This window comes from Diabrotica undecimpunctata, chromosome 1 (genome assembly GCF_040954645.1).
Source record: "Diabrotica undecimpunctata isolate CICGRU chromosome 1, icDiaUnde3, whole genome shotgun sequence".
Classification (NCBI taxonomy): Eukaryota; Metazoa; Arthropoda; class Insecta; order Coleoptera; family Chrysomelidae; genus Diabrotica; species Diabrotica undecimpunctata.
In genome coordinates, this window is record NC_092803.1 from 83,410,565 (window position 1) to 83,433,893 (window position 23,329).

Below are 23,329 nucleotides of genomic sequence, written 5' to 3' on the forward strand. Positions count from 1 at the left end.
ATGTTACTTGCCCAGATAGGTGGAGATATGAAAATTATGTCAGCTTACAGTGGTTCCTGGCGGCTGCTGCTTTAAGTCACTGAAGTTAATACTGTACTGGTATTAAACACTAAATTTATTTACCCTTGAAGGTGCTTTACAACTATACTTAAACTAATATAGTGTAAGATAAAAAAAACTCTAATAAGCAAGTGTATACACACTTATAAAGAAAATGCACAGAGACGGTAAGGTAGCAGATACGATATTGTGAACTAAGCGTCTTAACTCGACGGATGCCCACCGATAAGTAACTTGGTTCCTCTAAAATTTTACCAAGCTACCCAAGAAAAGGTGAGGGTATCTTCCCCCCAAAAATGATAGGCCAGCTGTATGTATTTCTGAGAAGGTAAAAAGTTCTAATTAACATTGAACATAACGGTATACTTCTACCTACAAACGTGATGAAACATCAAATCTCCTAGATTAGGTTTTTCCCGAAAAACATTATAATGGGCGTTCGACGACAATTACCGAATTTATGACAAAGGTCCCGGAAAAGGATTAACTAAGGATTCGCCAGACCGGCGTCATTAAATAAATACTTAGGTAGATTCTTCAGTCATATTTCAACAAAAATTTCTGATCGTAAACACGATAATCAGCGTATCATCCACATGGTTAAAAGGAATTAAAATTAATTTAATATATTAATTAAAAAAATGTTACAAGCCTCGAAAATGCATATTAGGTATCGCATTTTTCGGATTTTAAATCGCCTATATCTCCAAAACTATTAACTTTTGAGAAAAATGACATAGATCTTATTTAGAGTCACCCAAAAACCTAAAAAATATTTTTTGGAGCACAAAAGGTGATATTTTGAATTTGTTTAAAAAATTGTTTAAACAATTCCTGGTCAAAAGTTGAGAAATTTTCCTGAATATAATTATGTAAAAATTAATAAAAATTATATGATTTTTCTTGAAATATGCGTTTGATGAACTGATCCCTTTTCTTAATTTCCACGCCAATGGTCGGCATTGGCATCAAAGAATCTCAAAAGCCGACGATTGGCAAACTTACATTGGAAAAAGTATACATTCGTTGGAGTTCTTGGTATACGTGGGATCAAGATATCCCCTCCTTTGTATTTTTCTTTGATAATTATTGCCTCAATGATATTATTAGCTTTTTCAGAGTCAGTCTCGTTCCATTGCATAGCCAATAGAATTGCATTGCATAGAATAGTTGAATACGTAATCCTGATTTATATGTGTGTCAACTAATTTGAACGAAAACAACTTTTCTGAAAGAAATTAAGAGTAGTATGATCAACCGAATATACATATAAAATTCGGTCAAGCCGTTTCGAAGGAGTATGGCAACTAACTAGGTGACACTATTATGGCTATTAGAAAACAGGGGTTGGTGATAGAAGGGTAAAAATTAAGGGTGGTATGTATTATTTAATGCCATATCATAAAAAATCAAAATAAAAAATGTTACCCAACAAATAAAAAAATGTTTGAGGTCGACCACCCTTATCACGGTATGAAAAATATATTACGAACTATTCTTAGACCTACTGAATATGACTACAAAATTTCATTAAAAAATAGAAATTGATTATAGAAGGGTGAAAATTAAGGTCTCTATGTATTTTTTATTTCATAAAAACCATTTGGGAGAAGTATGGCAACTAACTATGTAATACTAATATGGCCGTTAAAAATAGGGATTGGTCATAGAAAAAAATAAAAAGTTTTGGCCAAAAAATAAAAAAAAATGTTTGGGGTGAACCATTCTTACCCCATGGGGGTATGAAAAATAGATTACGACCAATTCTAAGACCTACCGAGTACACATATAAAATTTCATAAAACTCGATGTAGCGATTTTGGAGGAGTATGGCAACTACCTCTGTGACACTAATATCGTTATTAAAACATAGGGATTAGTAATAGAGAGATAAAAATTAAGGACTGTATGTATTAACAAAAAAATAAAACTAACTAAAATAAACTTGTTTAAACTTTAAAAAAATGTTTGCTATCCCACCCTTACCTATTATTCTCAGGCATTCGAATACACATATAAAATATAAAAATCGTTCTAGCCATTTAGGAGGAATATGGCGACTAACACTGTGAGACGAGAATTACCGGACCATATATATATATATATATATATATATATATATATATATATATATATATATATATATATATATTATGTATATATATATATTATATATATATATATATATATATATATATTATATATATATATATATATATATATTGGTTTGGTAATTATATATATGTATATATATATATATAATATAAAATAAATTTTTCTTGGGTTTAGGTTCAATAAATTATATTACATGTGGAACTAGATTTTATTTTCCATAGAAATCAACGTTTTAGCAGGAAACCCTTGCCTTTGTCAAGATTCAAAACGTAAAACGGGACACTGACATTAACGAAGTGATGTATAGTATATGACGTATATATATATATATATATATATATATATATATATATATATATCTTTATAAAAGACTAGGATGACAACTCACACTGTTTGTCCGGTGGGAAACCAGGAGAAAAGGAATCTGAACCATAAACTTACATGTCAATTTACTAAGTCAATCATATTTTGTTCTTGAAACGATACGGCTAATTAATACTGTTAATAATATTAATTGCAATAATATAATTAATAATACAATTAATTTTTTCGCAAAATTGACAAAAATATTGGTTGCCTTAATTTTAGGATAAAATTTAATAAACAAAATAATTTACAGCTTTATGTTAGTTTAGATTTAAAACCCTAGCGCCACCTAGGAAAGAAAGCTGAAAGTGAAATGTAAAATATTTGCCAACTTAAGTACCAAATAAGAAGTTATCTGAACGGTAATTTATGTTTATTGTAGTTTTTGTTATGTTGTAGGTTATTGCGAAATCACAAATATAATCTAAATATTATTGTTTATTGTGGGTCAGAGACCTGAATCCGGTATTAGAAGATTTAGTGAAGAAGAATCGAAGATAGAAGAATCGAAGAGAGTGATGTGTAATATTTATAAACTTAGTGCGAGAATATAATCTTTGAGGCAGAATCCACCATTTTAATTTTTGTACTGATAAAAGACTTTTTTAAGAGGTTTAGAATAAGTAAACCGACAGTGATCTATATTTTGAGAATATAATGTATATAATTGTTAATAAAAAATTATAAAATTGGGTATTTTACCACTTTTTCTTCACTTAGTTTAGGCACTCAATGTTTTCATAATTTTGATTTGATTTGAAAATATGAATTAATTAACGTTTTCCACGAGATATTGGAGCTATTCATTAAATCATAGCAGTATAGGATTTTAAAATGAAAAATTTGGACGTAGTACCTATGATAGAATATTGATTTTAAATTCTGACAATAATTTCGTGATACTTTTTGGATATGTTTTTGTAGATACCTACCAGGTAGGTATAAATAATTCTGTATTTTAGATAAGAAGTTTACATGCAGATAATAGAAATGGGTTAAAACTTGGAGATTCTGACTATACAGTGAAGCCATTTTTAAGGAGTCCACTAAACAATCCAGAATTTTCATAAGAAAATGTCTATAATGAATTCCATAATAAAACCAGATACGTAACAAAACTTTTTATGTATGAAAGGGAAGGTTTGGGTACTATTTTATACAATGGAAGTGGCTGTAAAGTTGAAAAGATTCAATTGTAATCTAATTTACAGCAAACCTACTATAAAATAGCGACATCTCAACATGAAGCCAATTTTGAAGATAAATTACTGAATAAAGACATTATTGAACTTTCTGAAGTTGAAGATGTTTAAGCTAACCTTATATAATATTTTAGCGCCATGTAGAAACCTCAGAAGAATCATTAATATACATGTATTATTTTTTTATTTGTTATTAAATTTTTCTTTACATAATTTAATTGATTTTTGACACCACAAATTGTATAATTAAAAGAGATATTAAAACGTAAGAGTGATTTCTTTGACAATTAATTAAATATTGGTAGTGTGTTTAACATGAAAAAACGGGCAAATTTTATTCTATGAATAAATGTCTATGCTTCAGATAGCAGGACAATATTTATCTGGAAGTTAAAAGACCGACCCTTTTATGCAAAAAGTGTATTATTTTAAAAATTTTATTTTTAATTTTTCTGAAAGTTTATTGATCCTTAAATATTGGTTGCGAATTTGGTGATCGGTAAAAGATATAATACAAAACTTGATCTTTCCCAACAAATAAATTACACCAAACTAGATTTACGGTGGTTTTTATACGTGGATCGATTTCATAAGACGATTTTAGTTCAGTTCAGTTAATCCCCCAAAAGACTTATTTGTTATGAAAGTGGTACAACAGACTAAAATATCATTTTGTTGTCCTAGCCTTAAATAGAAGGAAGTCCGAAAAATTGAGTGAAGTATCTTTAAATGCATGGATAAATTTATGTATGAAATGTATCCAAGTATTGCTACGCCACTGGTAGCATTTAACTTACACGTCTTAAAATCTACCGAGGTAAATTCTCCAGCAAATTCTCATGTAAGCCGTTAATGTATTGAAAAGATATTTTTACCCACAAATTAACTTTCTCAATATTGTTCTGAAGCTATTTTCTTGTGGCATTTTAAAGTAATTACTATTTAAATGGGAATAAGCCGCAATTAAAGGTTAAAGTACGTTTATTGACGTTTCAATTTCCACTTCGTGGAAAAATAACAAAATTTGTTTAATTTACTAATGTTTGTATTTTGAGAACGATTTCCGAAGTGGAAATTGAAACGTCAATAAACGTACTTTAACCTTTAATTGTGGTTTATTTCCATTTAAATAGTAATTACATTAACTTTCTCTGACCAATTCCTTAAAATTCCCTGTTAGAAAGAATTGAAAAAGTGGGTTTTACCTACCTCGGTATAGAAATATCGAAGTCGTTCCCCGAAACCCCTTGGCAATAGTCAGGTATTGAAAATCAGAATTTTAAGTACTTAGTATTAAATTGTATCCCAGCTTAGCTGGTCGCGGTTACAGGTTTAACTCTAGCATATTAGTTAGTGTTAGTTTCGTATTCGATCAAATTCGAGGAATTTCTGGTTTAAAAGTTTAGACTCTCACGTATTGAGTGTAGTTAGTTACAGTATACCTAATTATTGTTACATAGCTTATACTTAAAATCTAAATGCTCATTCTTAATCAAGCATATTAATATTGAAGAAAACATCCTTAGTTGAAGTGATAATTATTAGTAACATTTTAATCTGTATCGGTGCTTGTATAGTGTGTCGCTAGTGTAAGGTGGACAGTGATTAGCGGTTTCAATAAAATAACTTGCGCTAAAACTTTGGCTTAATAATAACTTAGTTGTAGTGATATTCAATTATTAAACTACGTATTGTTTAAACTGCTTGTGTTCTTATTTCCCACGCCACTGGGTGGTCCTTCAACTTGGAAGTAATTACAAGACTTAGTACGTTCTAAATCGTAGCAAGATCGCCGTCCTAATTTGTTGAACAAATGTCGGTTTAATTCTACCAAATCCCAATTGATTAATTAGATCCCCCGTCTCCTTAAATATTGTATCCATGAAACTGTTTGCCTGATAGGAGGCTGTGCTGATTCCTGTTTATTTTTCGCACTAACGTAGACCTAGTAATGCATGTCCGTTAATATATACTTTTTCATGTACTTGACCAAATATACTTTCCCAGTGAGAGTTGCGTTATCTTCGGACCCAGATTTTTTCTGGTCATGAGCGGTGCTTTTTGGCACTTCTACGGCCAGTTTTAATCCATGACTGATCTTCTTCTGAACTGACCAGTATTAGTAAATATGTAAACTATTACGTTAGGAATGTCCTACGATTACTTTTCGCATGAGACTCCTGGTTCAAAAAAATACAAAATTAAATTTCTATTACAAATAATTACTTTTGATTTAAAATACACAAATGTGACTTTAAAAGTTTTATTTAATTCAGTTTTCTTCGGTGGTACAAATTCGACTCAACTAACTCTAACTATGCAATTGTATTATATTCTTATAATATGATATTCGATACTTCTACATTCTCAGACGAAAAAGTTATTAAATTTTAATTGCCTTCACTAGCCCTCAGCCCGAGAGACAATACGCGTTAAGTATTTACTCGACATTCTCCCACCTTGAGAAATTTGACATAATTTCTTAAAAAAATTAAGAGAGTTACGAAAATGTCATGAAAATATCACTTCAATCTTAAAGGAGTTTTCACCATCCGGCCACAACGCGTATATCTTTCATTTAAGTCGGGTGCTCTGCTTTTTATCACTCTCGCACTTTTTTCACTTGGTTATTCCTCAAACTGGATTCGACCAACGTTCTCTTGAGATAACCTCTCTGAAACCGTCTGACTGTCACAGGGTAGAGTATCACCTTGGACATTCTCGCCAGTAGTAACTATATCGACGACCTTTACCGAGTAAAGCGTTTGTAATGGTCTCAGAAGTTGCCCTTGTATAGTCGTAAGACGAACCAATCTTACCTGGTCATCCCTACAAGGTATAAGTTCGATAACTTTTCCTAAAGGCCACTGAAGACGCTTGATGTTGTCATTGCCGACTAAAACGACATCCCCGATAGACAATTTAGATACCTTCGGCTTCTTCGTTCCTGCTTTAAGTTGAGCCAGATATTCAGCACGCAATCTTTTTTACAAATAATTTCTCAACTCTTGTAAACGCCGTATTTTGCGTGTGAGAGAATTCTGCTCTAGCAAATCACATTCCGGCAACTCGTTACTGACTTGTTCCTTTGAAAACATACTTGAGGTTAACGCGATTAACTCAGTAGGATCGTGCGAAAGATACGTTAACAGACGCGAGTTGACTATACTCTCACAATCACACAATGTCAATAAGTCTTCATAATTGAGAGACGCTCGACCTAAAACTTTTCGCAAAAGTTCTTTCACGATACCTACTAATCGCTCCCAAAATCCACCCCACCTAGCAGCTGTACGGGGGTTGAAACGCCACTTAATACGTTGTGTAGAACTATATTCCGCGATAGTATTCCAGTCCAATTGCTAAAGCGCATTCTCGCATCCCGTAAAATTTGTTCCATTGTCACTGTAAACTATTCTCGGTCGTCCTCGCCTTGCAACAAAGCTACGGAAGGCTTGAATAAAGGCATTTGTTGACAACGAGGTTACGAGTTCCAGATGAACTGTACGATAAACGGCACAAGTGAATAAGCAAATCCATGCTTTCTCACCCGATTTCAAGTAAAGAGGTCCCGTTAAGTCCACTTCGGAAATTTCAAAAGCTGTACTATATCGAACTCTATCAGCCGGCAATGGAGGCGTTTGTACTTCGAATGATTTCCCTTCTTGTCTCTTGCACACACCACATTCTTTTAAAATGAACCGCACAATCCGTCTATCCCCTAAAGTCCATATTTTTCACGAAGCAAACTAAGTAGTCCTTGTATGCCTACGTGACAAGAGCTTTTGTGTTGGCTTAAAATTAATTTACGCACTATAAAATGTTCACCCGGAAGTAAGATAGGCAGACGAAAATCTTCCGTGTCAAGTCTCTCAGTAACGCGAGTTTTTAAACGTATAAGTCCAAATTCATCGACAAACGTGTTTAGTGAGGAAATTCGTTTCGTATCTGAACCGAACGCTTCGTTCTGCACTAGCTTCAATACAAATATTTCGGCTTTATCGATTTCCTCAGCGACCAATTCATCTGTACGTTTTTCGTGTGAATTTCTTATATTATAACAAAATTGTAGCGCCCAAGCTATTATTCTTAAAAGTTTTATGTACTGAGAAAAGTAATGAAGATGCCAATCGTCATTGTCATATTCAAAAGTGATGAACTGGCATTTTTCTTTTTCTCGGTACAGACTTCTTCATCATCAACCTAATTTTTGTTGGAATCAATCATTTTCTTTTTCTGTACAACCATTCCGGGCCCTCCCACCATCGAGAGTCGAACAATTGCCGAACACCACAGCCTCTTGATGGAAGATTTGCAGGATTGAGAGAATCAGGTACATATTTCCAACACTCAGGATTGACTAAACTTCTAATCTCTTGAACTCTATTAAAAACAAAAACAGACCAGTCATCCTTACGGTGAATCCAAGAAAGAACAGTAGTAGAATCACTCCAAAAATAAGACTCAACATATTGAGAAAATTGTCTTTTTACTGACTGATAAAGTCCAAAACCAATAGTGGCTGCCAACAGTTCCAATCTGGGTATAGAAATCTTCTTTAAAGGGGCCACACGACTCTTAGTTGCTACAAGGAAAATTGAGACAACATCATTCCGAACCGCTCTTAAAAATACTACAGCCGCATAAGCTTTCTTACTTGCATATGTGCAAGCTCCAATGATCAGCTTCCATGAGTCCAGCCTGAATCCATCGTGGAATCTCAATACTCGGCAGTTCAGGAAGATGAGTAACCCAATTACAAAATTCTTCCGCCATATCATTCTCGACTGAAACATCCCATCCCTGGCGCTTCTCTGAAAGTTTCTGTAGCGACAGTTTGGGGAATAGGGATACTGGACAGGTAAAACCAATAGGGTCAAATATACTCTGAGCTATGGACAGCATCAGTCTCTTAGTTATGGATCGTTTCAATTCCATTCCTTGAAAAGTTTCACTATTGATTTTCAAAGTGTCTCTTGAAGAGTCTCCCAGAGAAGACCAAGAATAGGGACTTTAAAAGTTTTATTTAATTCAGTTTCCTTCGGTGGTACAAATTCGACTCAACTAACTCTAACTATGTAATTGTATATATTCTTATACGATATTCGATACTCCTACATTCTCAGACGAAAAAGTCGTTAAATTTTAATTGCCTTCACCAGCCCTCAGCCCGAGAGACGATACGCTAATTATGGGAATTTTTAAAATAAACTATTTACTTATAAATAAAGTATTTACTCGACATAAACCGTTTCCAGTGTACATAAAAATTTTGTTAATCGATTTTTTATTAGTTTTAATTTAAGAATGTAAACAGCACTGTAAATGTATTCATTAAATTTAATAAATATCAAATGTCAAATATTTTTTAATATCTGATGGTTAATTGTAATATATGATCACTATAAGCAGTTTGATAAATATACTCAAATAAAGAAATGTTTTTTTATTGCAGGCATAATCCACAACAATTTCCAACTAGAAACGATGAAGCCTACGACAACCCTAGCTTCACGCACTCTTCGGCGGATATTTCCACGAGTCACAGCCAAAGAAGCACCCCATGCTTAGGCAGTGCCTATTTAGGACCAAATTATTTAGGAAGTAATCAGTTTATAGGTAAGATCATTTTTGTGATTTTTGTCATATGACACATCAAATGATAATGACTATAATCAATATACTTAAATTTTATTTTTTCGCCTTTTTCGTGTCGTTATCTCATGATGTCTTCTGCATCGTTTTACTCTTTATTGATTTACTTAATTATTGAAATATACCTTACTCTTGTTGTTGTTGTTGTGTCATATGCTTAGCAGCGTATAGGCGTTTCAGTTGCTGTGCTAATCAACTATTCTAAAGTATTTCTCCTCAGCCGCCGGAAAATAGACCCAGAATCTTCGACATCCAATCAGCTACGTATGGTTCTAATCCAGCAATATAATTTTCTTCCCGGACCTCTTCTACGAACAATCTTGTCCGAAAGTATAAATTTTAAGAGGGAATACCTTGATCCACGCAAGAGGTATCCCAAATAACAAACCTTACGCTGTATCACCACACTTAAAAAGTTCTTGGTCAATAGTAACATCGTGTCTACGTTAGGTACGGTAAGTATGTCTACGAGGGTAGAAAGTGGTTGTCCACAGGGAGGAATATTATCTCCACTGCTATGGGCAACACTAGTAGACGACCTCTTAGCAAAACTGTCCAAAAATGGGTTTTACTGCCTGGCCTATGTGGATGAACTGGCAGTAGTAGTCAAAGCAAGCGAAAATTTCCCTATTCAACTTTAAAAATATTAGATACATTTTTAAAATACAGGAAACATAGTAAGTATGAAGCTTTGCGCTAGTCTTCAGTACCGCTAGTCTTTTACTAGCATTTGTATCAGTTAATAGACCAGGTATTTTTTGTGTCGGGAACAGTAAAGCTATTTTAAAATTAATCATTGTCGACACCCTGTTTAATTATTTTAGACATATTTTTTCTTTTTCTTATATTTGATTGTTTTTTTTTTTGTTCTCTACATCCATGTACGTAAAAGTTGTATACGAGATTCCATTTATCAATAAAAATTCGGCGAGTGTTTCATTTCTCGCAGCCAAAAAACCTTATGAAAAGATATATTTTCATTTATATTTTTTATAAATACTTTTACTTTACATTTTTTGTTGTTTTAGTTTTAGAAGAAGACAACCAAAATACTTCAGTTTCGTCTGTCATAAAAAACATAGTCCCATGGACCAAAAATCGAATAAGAAAAGGCTTTACGAAAAAGATGCTTTACAGGAAGCTTCCCATTCTCGCTTGGCTTCCAAAGTACAACACAAGTTATGCCGCTGGTGATTTTATAGCTGGAATAACAGTCGGTCTTACGCTAATACCACAAGTTAGTAGGTATTCTTTGCTATAATTTGTAAGAATAAAATAATATTGTGGATAATGGAAGATTCAAAGTCAAAGATCTATGATACAGTTAATAAAAAAATGTTTTAGGATCCCTATAATTTTACTCATAAAACATAATAAATATTCTTAGTGAATCTTGAAGTTAAATTTCATCATCAATCCTCGTTAGCATCTTATTCTCTTTGAAAAGGTTCTTTTGGTATCGTTTCACTTCTGTAAAGATGATGATATTATATCTTATTTTTCTAATCTGTGTTTCAATTAATCATTTACGTTTTTTTATTTACATAAGGTACATCGACAACTATGGCCATTGGTACAAGAACAATAATTAATGAAATCAAATAATAATTATATCACTTTAATGTCTATTAGGTTAAAGTTTGTGGTTGCGTTGAGCAGCTTTTGGAAACTATATAGTTTTCGGAAAACATATAATAATTATATCACTTTAACTAATGTCTAGTTAAATCTTGTGATAGAGTTGAGCGGTTTTTAGACATTGTATAGTTTTTGCGATCTCTGTAGAGTTGCTGAGCATTTCCTTAAGAGTAGGTTTCAAGTCCAGTGCTTTATACAGTTTGGTGAATTGTTTGCAGTCGGTGAGGATGTGTTTCACAGTCAGGTAAACATTGCAATGGTAGCAAGTTGGACGAGTTCCAGAGGACATTAAGAAACCATGGGTAGATATGGTGTGATTGATTTGAAGTCTTCTAATAAACGATACTTCTCTTCTAGTTAGAAAGTCCAGGAAGAAATAACGAATAAACGGTTGGAGGCATTGTCAAAGATTAGAGAAGAAATCTTAAGGTTAGGTTTATTGCCTTGGATTTGTGAAATTTGTCTCTATAGTTGAATTGAATTTGCATTGTGTCTAAGGGAGGAAGTCTAATTTTGCCATTAGGTTCTTTTGTTTTACTTAATAACGAATTTGGCTTTAGCTTAAGTTTGTGTATAAGGAGATTTTCCTGGATTTTATTTTGCCGATAGTTATTAAAAGCATTCTTGGATAAACGGATGGCGTTGTTACAATCAGAGGTCCACCAGAATACTATTTTGTGAGTAAATTCGTTAAACAAATTTAGAGTAATGTTAATATCTTCTGTAATAGCTAAGGAAGATAATAATATATCGGTTTAAGAATTCAATTTTGACCAATCAGCATGTTTAAAGTTCCAGAAACTTCTAGTAGTGGTTTGCTAATTGAGAAACTGAATATGATTATAGGAAAGTAGTTGCTATCACGTAGGTCAGAGAGTGCAATTTTTGGATCACAAACTAAGAGCAATGGCTGGAAATGATCCGGAAGAGATGTTAAAATGGGTATAAAGTCCAGAATTTAACAGAAAGGTGTCTGAACAGTTATGACGTTTTCAATAACTTTGCCTTTACCAAAAGTACGGATTGAGCCCCAAAGTATGTTATGGGCATTAAAGTCACCAACAAGAGAGTACGGGGGGGGGGGGGAAGTTAAGAAAATATTAAATCGAGTAACTCTGGTTCATTGAGGGTATGGTCAGGAGGGATGTATGTATATACTGCAAATGGTAAGATTGTTTTTACACCAAGCAGTAACCGCTACTGCTTCTAAAGTTGTAGTTAACGGTAAAAGTTTTTTTATTAATTAATTAATTTTTATTTTTTATATTAATTACTACTGTGCAATAAATGATAATCATATTTTTTTATTTTTCCAGGGTTTGGCATATCACAGTATTATCGGCTTACCGCCTCAATATGGCTTATACAGCTCGTTTATAGGATGTTTTATTTATATTATTTTTGGCAGTTGTAAAGATGTGCCATTCGGACCATCTGCGTTGAACGCCATACTTGCAGCGCAAGCTATCAAAGGAAGAGGACCGGAACATGCGATCTTGCTCTCGTTCATGGCTGGATTGATACAAATAATGATGGGACTCTTTGGTTTAGGTGAGTGCAAACATTTATTTGAATGTGTAAAGTATTGTAGCGAGATTAAATAAAACGAGTGGTTCGAATTTATATAAATATATTTATTTATAAGTTTACAGCACGATTATCTCTTATCAACTAAACTTCACTCCTAGAAGGTATTCTTCTTCTTAAAGTGCCCTCTCCTCAATGGAGGTTGGCTACTACAATTTTAAACTCTTCTCTATCTTCAGGCTGTTCTTATTAGCTGTTCAAAATTTAGCCCTGTCCATTGTCGGATGTTTCTGAGCCACGATAGTCTTTTCCTTCCTAGGCCTCTCTTTCCCTCGATTTTTCCTTTTACTATAAGTTGGGCATATTGGTACTTATTATTTCTCAGTATGTGGCCTAGGTATGATGTTTTTCTAACTTTTACTGTGTTAAAAAGTTCTCTTTCCTTGCCTATTCTATGCACCACTTCTTCGTTTGAGGTATGCGATGTCCATGAAATTTTGAGTATTCTCCGGTAGATCCACATTTCAAAGGCCTCCAATTTATTTACGGTTGATGTTTTAAGGGTCCACGTTTCAACTGCATATAGAAGAGTCGACCAGACGTAGCATTTTGATAAACGTAGTCGAATTTCGAGTTTTATTCGAGAATCACAAAGCAGTTTTTTTTATTTTTTCGAAAGATTTTCTGGCCTGTTCTATTCTTGATCTTATTTCTAGATCAGGATTTAGGCTGCTATCAATCCAACATCCCAGGTACTTAAATCTATTGACCTGTTCTAAAATGTGCCCATTTATTGTGCAAGGTTGAGATACGTTTTGGTTTTTTCGGATTGACATCACTTTGGTTTTTTTAATGTTTATTTTCATACCAAATTGCTCACAGGTCGAGTTGGTCTTGTCGATTAGTCGTTGTAGACCTAAGTCGGAATCCGCAATTAACACTGTATCATCGGCTTATCTGATACTGTTGATATTTACGCCATTCACCTTGACTCCATCCTTGGAATCCTCCAATGCTTCTTTAAATAGAAACTCGGAGTAAAGATTAAACAGCAGAGGCGACAGAACACATCCTTGTCTAACTCCCCTCCTAATTTCTACTTCTGCGGATTTGGAACCTTCGATCCTAACTCTGGCGTATTGGTTCCAGTACAAGTTTTTTAAGAATTCGATGTCTTTTCCATCTAAACCGACTTCTTGCAAACGTTCTAATAGTAGGTAGTGTCTTACTCTATCAAATGCTTTTTCGAAGTCTATAAAACATATAAATATATCTTTCTGTTGGTCGTAGCATTTTTGGGCGAGAACTAGTAAACTGAACAGGCTCTCGTTCCCATGCCGGCTCTAAATCCAAACTGATCGTCTCCGATGATTGTTTCGCACTTTCTATAGATACGATTATGTACGATTTTTAGTAGGACTTTTACTGCATGACTCATAAGGCTTATCAGACGGAACTCATTGCAGTGTTGTGGGTTTGGCTTTTTTGGTAGTGGGATGAATATTGACTCAAGCCAATTTTGGGGTATTTTACCTGTATCATAAATGCGATTGAATAAAAGGACAGATATTTCGATATTTTCTTCGCTGGTTAATTTTAACGTCTCTGGGTATATTCCGTATGGACCTGGGCTTTTATTTGTTTTAAGATGATTAATTGCATTTATGATTTCAGATTTCAGAATTGTTGGCCTTTCGTTGTTATTTTCCAATCTTGGTTCTTCTCGTATGTCGTGAAAAAGAATTTTAATATAGTTTTCCCATTCTTTCAGTTTGTCTTCCGTTGATTCTAGCAGTTTGCCATCCATGTTCAGCATGGTGTGAAAAGTCCTTCTCTTGGTAGTCGATGTAAACTCTTTTACCTTTTTATGTAAATTAAAAAAATCGTGCCTTTGTTGTAGAAGGTATGCTTATATATAAAAATCGCTATGTACTAGAACATTCTGGAGTAGCTCACCTCTAATTCGCCTATTTGACAAGTTGATCTCTCTCGCGCTCGATACATCGCCGGAAACTTCTAGTCGCTTTCGAGATGCAACCGTTACACGGGCCACGCCGAATGCATGTTCGTAACAGTATATATAAAAAGGTTAAACATATTTTACTTTTTATTTTCAACTTTGGATAATCATTTCTCATTATTCTGATTTTTTTTTTCTAGTATAATGTAAAATTTTAAGCCAGTCGTCACTTTAGGTGGTCTAAGTATATTTCCTATTTCTATCTGATTTTATAATCTTTAACAATTAATAACTAAGTATTCTGTTGCCATTTTATTAAAAACTTCTCAACCCGTTTATCTTTTTGTTACATAATAATCACGGTGTTAAAACCAATCACTGATCTAATATCCAACGCTAACATTTCTTCAATCAGACTAAAACAAAAACACATTGTTTTTTAGGTTTTATCATAAACTTCGTATCTGGTCCGGTATCATCAGGATTCACCTCTGCTGTAGCCCTGATAATAATAACCTCGCAGGTAAAAGATATTTTAGGGATCAATCCAAAGAGTGGCACTTTTGTGGAAACGTGGTACAACATTCTGCAGGAACTACCTAACACTAGATTGTGGGACACTGTAATGGGAATAACATGTATTATTTTGCTGCTGGTCATGAAGGTAAATCAAATATATATATATATATATATATATATATATATATATATATATATATATATATATAGATAGTGTGTCCAATTAAGTCGGCATGATATGGCAAACTTTTTTATTATTAATTTTACGAAAAAAGTTATTTCCTATGAAAAGTTGTGAATGATCACTCTTTTATTACTCATTTTTCGAAAAAAAAAAAGTTATTTTATATAAAAATACTCTGCATAAACTAAAATCTGAGATGCAAACACCACATGTCAAATTTTATCAATATTAAGGTATGTCAACAAATATGAATTTCGCCCAAGATTAAAGTACCTTTATAATTCACAATATCGAAAATTTGTATGATGAAAAGTTGTTTGTAATTAAAAACTATGTTTTATTATGTAATTATACCTTTGTAATTGAAAAAAAAATTGCAATTTTTCTCAAATTACCGATAGGTAACATAATTTTTATTTATTACGAATATGATAACTCAAACATTTCGATAAAAATCAAATTTTCACAAAATAAAATACATTAAAAATCTAATGAACATTGAAGCGTTAATAACCTTTTTTCTATCGGAACGGTAGACTTATCATATTTGTAATAAATAAAAATTATGCTCGGTATTGGTAATCTGAAAAAAATTTGCACTTGACGGACCCCTAGACGAGAAGCGAATGTCCTTGTATTTTCCTTCGACGTGTTCTTCTATTAATTATTCGTCTATTTCGTTTTAGGGATATCGCTGTGCATTTGTCTGAGAGAAATAATCTGATACTTTTTTAAGGAATATATTATAACCTTTCGAGACTGGCTGAATGACGAAAGTCAATGCCACAAAAAAAAAAAAAAAAAAAATTTGCAAATGTTTTTTCAAATAGAAGGATATGATTACATATTAAAATATAGTTTTTAATTCCAAACAACTTTTAATCATGTATATTTTCTATATTGTGAAATATAAATCTACTTTACTCTTCAGTGAAATTCATATGTTTTTACGTACCTCATATAATATTAATAAAATTTAATATCTGATGGGTGTATCTTAGGGTTTAGATTATGCAGGGCTTTTTATTTCAAATAACTTTTTGCGTAAAATTAATAATAAAAGAGTTATCATATTTGTAATAAATAAAAATTATGTTGGGCATGGGTAATTTGAGAAAAAAATTGCCAAAGACATTTTACTGATGGTGCAAAAACTGATAGGCTAATGAAAATTGACAAAAGTACAATATTAAAATGACGAAAGCTACTTACTCTAAATATTTTTCTGAAAGCAAGAATGAAGATTATCTTCTTTTCTAGTCAATCGGTACCAAAAAGCTTGGATCTGACGAACAAAAACCGACAGCACTCCAAAAACTATTTAACAACATCACCTGGATCATTGGCACTGGTCGCAATGCCATCCTGGTAGTGATATGTGCATTTATAGGTTACTTATACTGTTCCATGGGAAAACCTCCATTTTTGGTCATTGGAGAAGTACCACAAGGATTGCCTGGATTTCAACTGCCATCATTTGGATACACCAAGGAAGTCAATGGAACAGTAGTACAAGAATATACTTTCATGGAAATGCTGTCCAATTTGGGAAGTGGTATAATTATTGTACCGTTGGTAGGATTGCTCGAGAATATCGCCATTTGTAAAGCTTTTGGTAAGTATTTAGAATATACAATGTAGAGCTTTAGAAACTTTCTGTCTTTATGTATCTCCTTCTCTTTTGGTTTTTTCCATTTTTGTTTCTTTCTTTAACATTTTTTTTTATTTATTTTTTTTTATTTTATGTTAATATTTATTATATGATTATGTTTATTTAAACCTATAATTCCTTGAATACACACCATTTTGTTTACAATTTTATTTATTTTCGCAATTACTTTTTAAAATTTAAACTACAAACTCATGAATTTTCAAAAAAACTGGATCTGAAACTATTGATTTGTGACATTTTTAGGTTATCTACTATTTTTAATGAGAATAGGTTTTGATTTTCACTTCGGGAATCGTTATTAAAATACAAATTATTTTATTTTGTTACTTAATATGCAAGAAAATTCTAAAATATATGCCTAAATTCTAAAATGGATTACTCATCATATCGAGGTAGTATGATGAGTTTTTTCTGTTTTTTTTTCTCACTATTTACAAAGAGATTACTAACGAGAAAATTTTATTGATTTGATTGGGTAGAACTCTCTTTTTAAAATCAAATTACAGACTATCATTTTTTTGACAAGTATTTTTAAGTTGGTTTCATGTAATCAAATAATGAACTATCCCCCAATAAAGCTGTCCCATGTCCCAGTCATCCTGTACCTCAAAAATATTGACAATATTATTTTAAGGTTATCTACTAACCCTGGATAAGTCTGGTACTTAATTCTAGCGACTTAGGTCTGGTAAGGTCTGGTAGACCCAACTATCTGAAATGCCGTCGCTCCAAAATCATATTGAAAATCCTATGTTTGTTTTTTTACATAAAACAATACACTATAAAAAAACGTTATATTTCTAAATAAACAAATGAATAACAAGATCGAATTAATCGGTAGCAATATTTGCGGCTTGTCCGTTTTTGCAACTCTTTACTCTTAAATGTCATAACGGAATGTGGAATACATATTGTTTTTTTACATTCAACACAAAAATATTGCGATTTTCTATCCCATCTTCGTGGGTACATTTCGCATCGTCGTGTCTTAGGTTTTTCTTCACTGTCTACAGGCACACTTCTACTGATGGTAAGTTTACGTAGTGAACGAGGTCTTTTGTTTTGTAGTCTTATTTCTTGTTGCTCGTCTAATAACTCCTTCCCAAGTAATTTACTAAAAGCACGCCTCATCATTTTATGATCATTTGTTTTATTTCAGTAAACCTCGAAAGCGTTTATAGCGGCAGTATTTAAGAGGGAGAAAAAGATTGTAAGTGGCCATCTGCGACAATTTTTAGATACATCATATGTTGCTAACAGCTGCTCGACAATGTCTACACCTCCCTTTGTTAGATTATAAAAACTAACTATATGTGGCTTTTTTGTTCTCCTGTATTCGTATTAATAAAATCATTATGGTTGAAAGTAGAAAAAAAATGACATTTTTACTTTTTTCTACCCATTTAACTCACTACTGATAAATTAGTCTGGAAACCAAACATACCAGATGGCACTCTCCGATCTTTTGTAAAAAGTAGACGTGGCAGCACGTGTACTTCTTGTTTTTTCGAACAATTCCCACTGAAGTCAATCGGTGTTCAGATAAGAGGCGTATCATAAGGTTGTATCTGATAAACCAGTTATCAAATCTTATATTACGGCCAGTTTTACATACTGGCTTAATAAGACAAATAACGATGTCTTCATCTGTGTTGCTCTGCAGGAAAGGTCTCTTCAGGCTGTTTGCTGACATAAACCTCCTTGTTTAACGTGTAGAAACCTCTAGCATCTACCAACGCAAAAATTTTTGGAGACCATACTTGACCGGCTTATTTGGAATATATTGGTGACAAGAGTATTTTCCGAGAAAATATTCAAGCTTTTCGTCGTTGGTCAAATATTTACTTGTTGAAAAAGCAGCTTTCGAATTTGATACAAACCAAATATCTCTCTAATCGGAGCGGGCTTATCTTGTTTTTTTCGCTCGGCACGAGTTTCGATGTCGTCAAAACGTAGGCAGGCTAAGAGAAATCGAAATCTTTATAGTGCCATAGCCTTTCTAAAAATCATAACTTCTGTGTCATCAGTTGTACAAAAGTCGTCCAATAAAAACCGACTAAATAAAAAGACCAAACAAACATGTAATTCTTGACTATTGTTTTCTTTTACTTTATATTTATTATTTTCCAAGTATGCTAAGGACTTTTCCTTAATCTTCTTGTTCATGTAAATGACAATTTTACTGATCATATTATCAGTTATAAAGTACTTTCAGGACTCTATTGGTAACTTGCCATTAGGACGTTAGGACGAGTTCTTATTAATTAGAGTTTTCTTTTACTTTATATTTACTATTTTCCAAGTATGCTAAGGACTTTTCCTTAATCTTCTTGTTCATGTAAATGACAATTTTACTGATCATATTATCAGTTATAAAGTACTTTCAGCACTCTATTGGTAACTTGCCATTAGGACGTTAGGACAAGTTCTTTAATTAGATTTTTGCACCACTTTGTCTTATTTACTCTCTTCCAAGGTAATATAAAGAACAATGCGCATCCTCTTGAACGGATCCATCACCATTAGGTTTATTTGTCTGTGCAGTTTTTACTTCATCCGGATCCGGTTCAGAATCCAGGTCATGTTCTCCCGATTCTAATAGGTCGTTGTCAAATTCAGAATCATCAGATACAGATCCTAAGCTTATTATATCAGAGTACATTCTTCATAGAGAGCCAAAAGTCTTGCCTCTTCTTTTTTACAATCTTACATTTTATTCCTGAAATATAATTTTTGTTATATCATTATTAATTATTAGACAAAAAGTAAAGGAGTAAGAGCCATTTTCACCAACTACGAATAAATCTACACATAGTTATTCGGCGAATAAAAGACGAATAAGGCTATTTGTAGTTGGTGAAACGAAGTTGATAGAGTTTATTCTACGCATAAAGTTATTCTTTGAATAGCGGTTTATTCGTTGTTGCTGAATGCGGGCCTAAGTAATAATAATTTGTTTTATTTATTCATACATATTAGACTAATTTAATAATAAATGATTAGAAAACCAATAAAAATAAACTTACCAGTCACAATAAAATGTATAGGTAATCGATTTTGACAAGAGCTATAACCTTGTAAATAACAGGTAAACTGGTGTACTGCATCGGCATGACTTACAGCTCTTGTCAAAATCTATTACCTCTATCTCTTGTTTGGTCTGGTGGAGTCTGAGAACCCAGGCGTTGCTTGACGGTTAAAATTACACTGACTCCACTAAGGATGTCTCGACTCAAAGCAGGCAGATACTTGCCGCGATAGCGTAGTTGGAGTAGGTGCATATAAATGCCGCTTAGATATTTGAACCATTAGGTCTATTAGACCCTAGCAGACTAACGCAGGGTTAAAATGTAAAAATAGGTCTGAACTAGCAGCATGAATGAAGCAGATAAAATTAAACTATTAGAAGATTTTTTTTTGTATTAACATGTTATAACAACGAAATATTTTGTTTTTTATTTGTATTTGTATTTTAAAAAACGTCAAAATAAACTTTTTAATTAATAAAATGGTTATTTCCCAATAAAAATAGCAGATAACAAACAATCTGAATATGTACTTATTCAAAAATATTTAAAAATGTTCTATCAATGGCTTGAAGTGCCTCCAATATCCCTGTCTAGCAAATTAGTCACGTAGAAGATTCGGCATCTCTCCGGAAATTCTACGGCAGTTGCTACAAGGATGACTCGCTCCCACTCCCACTTCCAAGTGGTTATTGATAATATACTTGTCCTACATTACTGTTACTTTGGGAGTAACAGTTACTTTGCTACTCTTATGTTATAATATGTTCTTGTTTTTAGGTTTTCTTTCCATTTTACTGTCTACTAAGAGTTCCTTGCTTCTTTCCTTCTTGACGAATAATATAATACTCGTTTCCAACCTTTTTAATTTTTTATTTCAGCAAATGGAAAGCCCGTAGATGCCACCCAAGAGCTGATAGCTCTCGGTTTCTGTAATATCGGCAATTCCTTCGTCCAGGGCTATCCCGGAACTGGTGCTTTGGGGCGCAGTGCTGTTAATAATGCCAGTGGCGTACGCACTCCTCTTGGAGGATTGTATACTGGGATTCTTGTGATTGTAGCTTTGTTGTTTTGCACAGAATATTTTTACTACATCCCGAATGCAGTGCTAGGTGCTGTCATTATAGCTGCTACTATCTTTATGATTGAAGTGAAAGTTGTAAAGCCCATGTGGAGATCAAAAAGTAAGTTAAATATTATGTTTTAATTATAATAAATAAAATCGGACTAGTTGCTATCGGCTACCTTTTTGAAATTCTGAAAGACATTGTGAAAAATTTAAAGTTAAATAAAATTAAATTTAAGTTTATATATATATATATATATATATATATATATAGTTTCTGTGTGTACGTGTGTGTGTGTTTGTTCAAAAAGGTATACGCGGTTAGTACAATTAAACATAGAGCTAAGATTAATATTATTATAGGTATTAATATTAAACTTAACCGTATTGACCTGCGTCGATTATCATTGAGCCGAGCTTTCGACATCCTCTTCGATGTCTACTTGAGGGCATCCGAGGTCTCAGTCTCCCGAACCCCCAGATCACTACTAACCACTACTACACTGATCAATAATCAATGATTTGATGCTTGTACTCACACCATATTTGCTTTATTTTAACATCGGTTCGTAACACTCTTCCATCCGCGCTCCCTATTTGTCGTACGTGGGTCAAATCCTTTGATGATTTGTCCCTTGCTTTAGCAATGCTGTATAACCTTTTCATTCCCTCGAGTTCTTCTAACTCTTCATGTAGCTACGCAGACGATCTTTCCATAGCCGTACCTATAGGGCGCTTTGCTTCCCTCTTTGCTACCTTGTACATATCCTTATTTTTAGACATATTATACCTCTTTCTATACTCTGTTGTTCTCTTGAACCTTCTGTTGCACTTCATCATTTCACCATTAAGATTCCTTGTCTCTAGGAACGCCCTTTACCAGATGTTTTTCCTAGCACTTGGTCTCCCTTTCGCACACCAACTTTAGCACACCTCTTTAGCACACCTCTTCTCAACACCGCAGGGGTTGGCTTCCCACCAGTTATTTATCTTATCTTTGTTCTCAAGCTCTTTCAGCACTCTATAATTAAAGAATATTGCCAAATTCTTATCCTATAACTTCTAGCACTTTGACTAGCTACACACTTACCCTTTACAGTTGGTAACCTCTTTTAGCTGACTCCTTCTAAACAGCACAAAATCTATTTGACTTTCCCTTCCCCCGTGACTATAGATAACAGGACCAGCTTCAGACTTCATAAAGAAAGTGTTAATGACAGAAAAATACCATGCCACTGCAAGATCAATCACACTATTTCCTTCATTATCTCTTATTCCAATTGCCAAACCTCCACGAATTCTTTCTATTCCCGCTCTTTCTCTATCAATATATCCATTCAAATCACCTCCAATAAAACACTTTTGGTGTACAGGAATCCCGAGCATTCCACTATCAAGAACCCTGCAAGATTCTCCCTTTTCCTGTTCTTAATACCCGGCCTGTGGGGTGTAGGCACATATTATGATGTTCATGTTGGTATTGCCTGTATTAAGTTGGACACTCCTCATACTATGACTTCTTCTGGTTACCCTTACAAAATTCCATTCGTTTTTCAAAATAATACCTACTCCATTTCTGCCGGACTGTTTAAACTACTATATATCGAGTTGCCTGCACACAAAGTATGTACAACAATCCTTCACCTCTGCATGAAATCAGCTAGTTCTCTTCATTTTTGTCGTGGTTCTGACGTGAAGCGTTGCAACTCTCGGTTAATTGCTGTTTTATAATCACCTATAATATATATATATATATATATATATATATATTTATATATATATATATATATATAAATATATATATATATATATATAAATATATATATATATATATATATAAATATAAATATAAATATATATATATATATATATATATATATATATATATGCATATATCTTATAGGGGTTAAACTAGGTGGCAATAAAGTTATCTAGGCTTATTATTTTACAATATTTAACATAAATTTTTTAATTGCGAAATGATTTAATACAATGAAATAAGCCTTTCTCTTTAAGCTGGTGCTTTCAGAATTTATGTAGATCTAATAGTTTACGCATAATAACGTTGTAGATCAAAAATTTTCGGGAAAAAAACAATTTCAATTTTGCAATAACTGTTAAATGAAACTTCTTAAATTTTTTGTACCTGAATACATGTGGTAGTGTCCCTGTTATCACACAAAATCAAAGTTTGTGTATTTTTAGAAAAGTTAATAATGATTTTTAAGAAAACGACTTTTGAAGCTATTTGCAATAGATAACCGTCAAAGATGGGTAGCGGGTAAATACTTCTCTGCGATCCCGGTAGGGGATAGATCTACTTCAGGAATAGCACACCT

At 33.0% G+C, this 23,329-nt stretch overlaps 1 protein-coding gene across 1 annotated transcript in view; it reads left to right on the top strand.

Annotated features, from left to right (window-relative positions):
• Nucleotides 1–23,329, top strand: part of LOC140450897 (sodium-independent sulfate anion transporter-like) — a 109,345-nt gene that overhangs the window by 70,815 nt on the left and 15,201 nt on the right. Inside the window, exons 2-7 of the mRNA XM_072544580.1 lie at nt 9,199–9,362; nt 10,427–10,635; nt 12,353–12,587; nt 14,967–15,187; nt 16,487–16,841; nt 20,806–21,108. Coding sequence (XP_072400681.1) covers nt 9,199–9,362; nt 10,427–10,635; nt 12,353–12,587; nt 14,967–15,187; nt 16,487–16,841; nt 20,806–21,108 — 1,487 coding nt within the window. The remainder of the gene's footprint in view (nt 1–9,198; nt 9,363–10,426; nt 10,636–12,352; nt 12,588–14,966; nt 15,188–16,486; nt 16,842–20,805; nt 21,109–23,329) is intronic.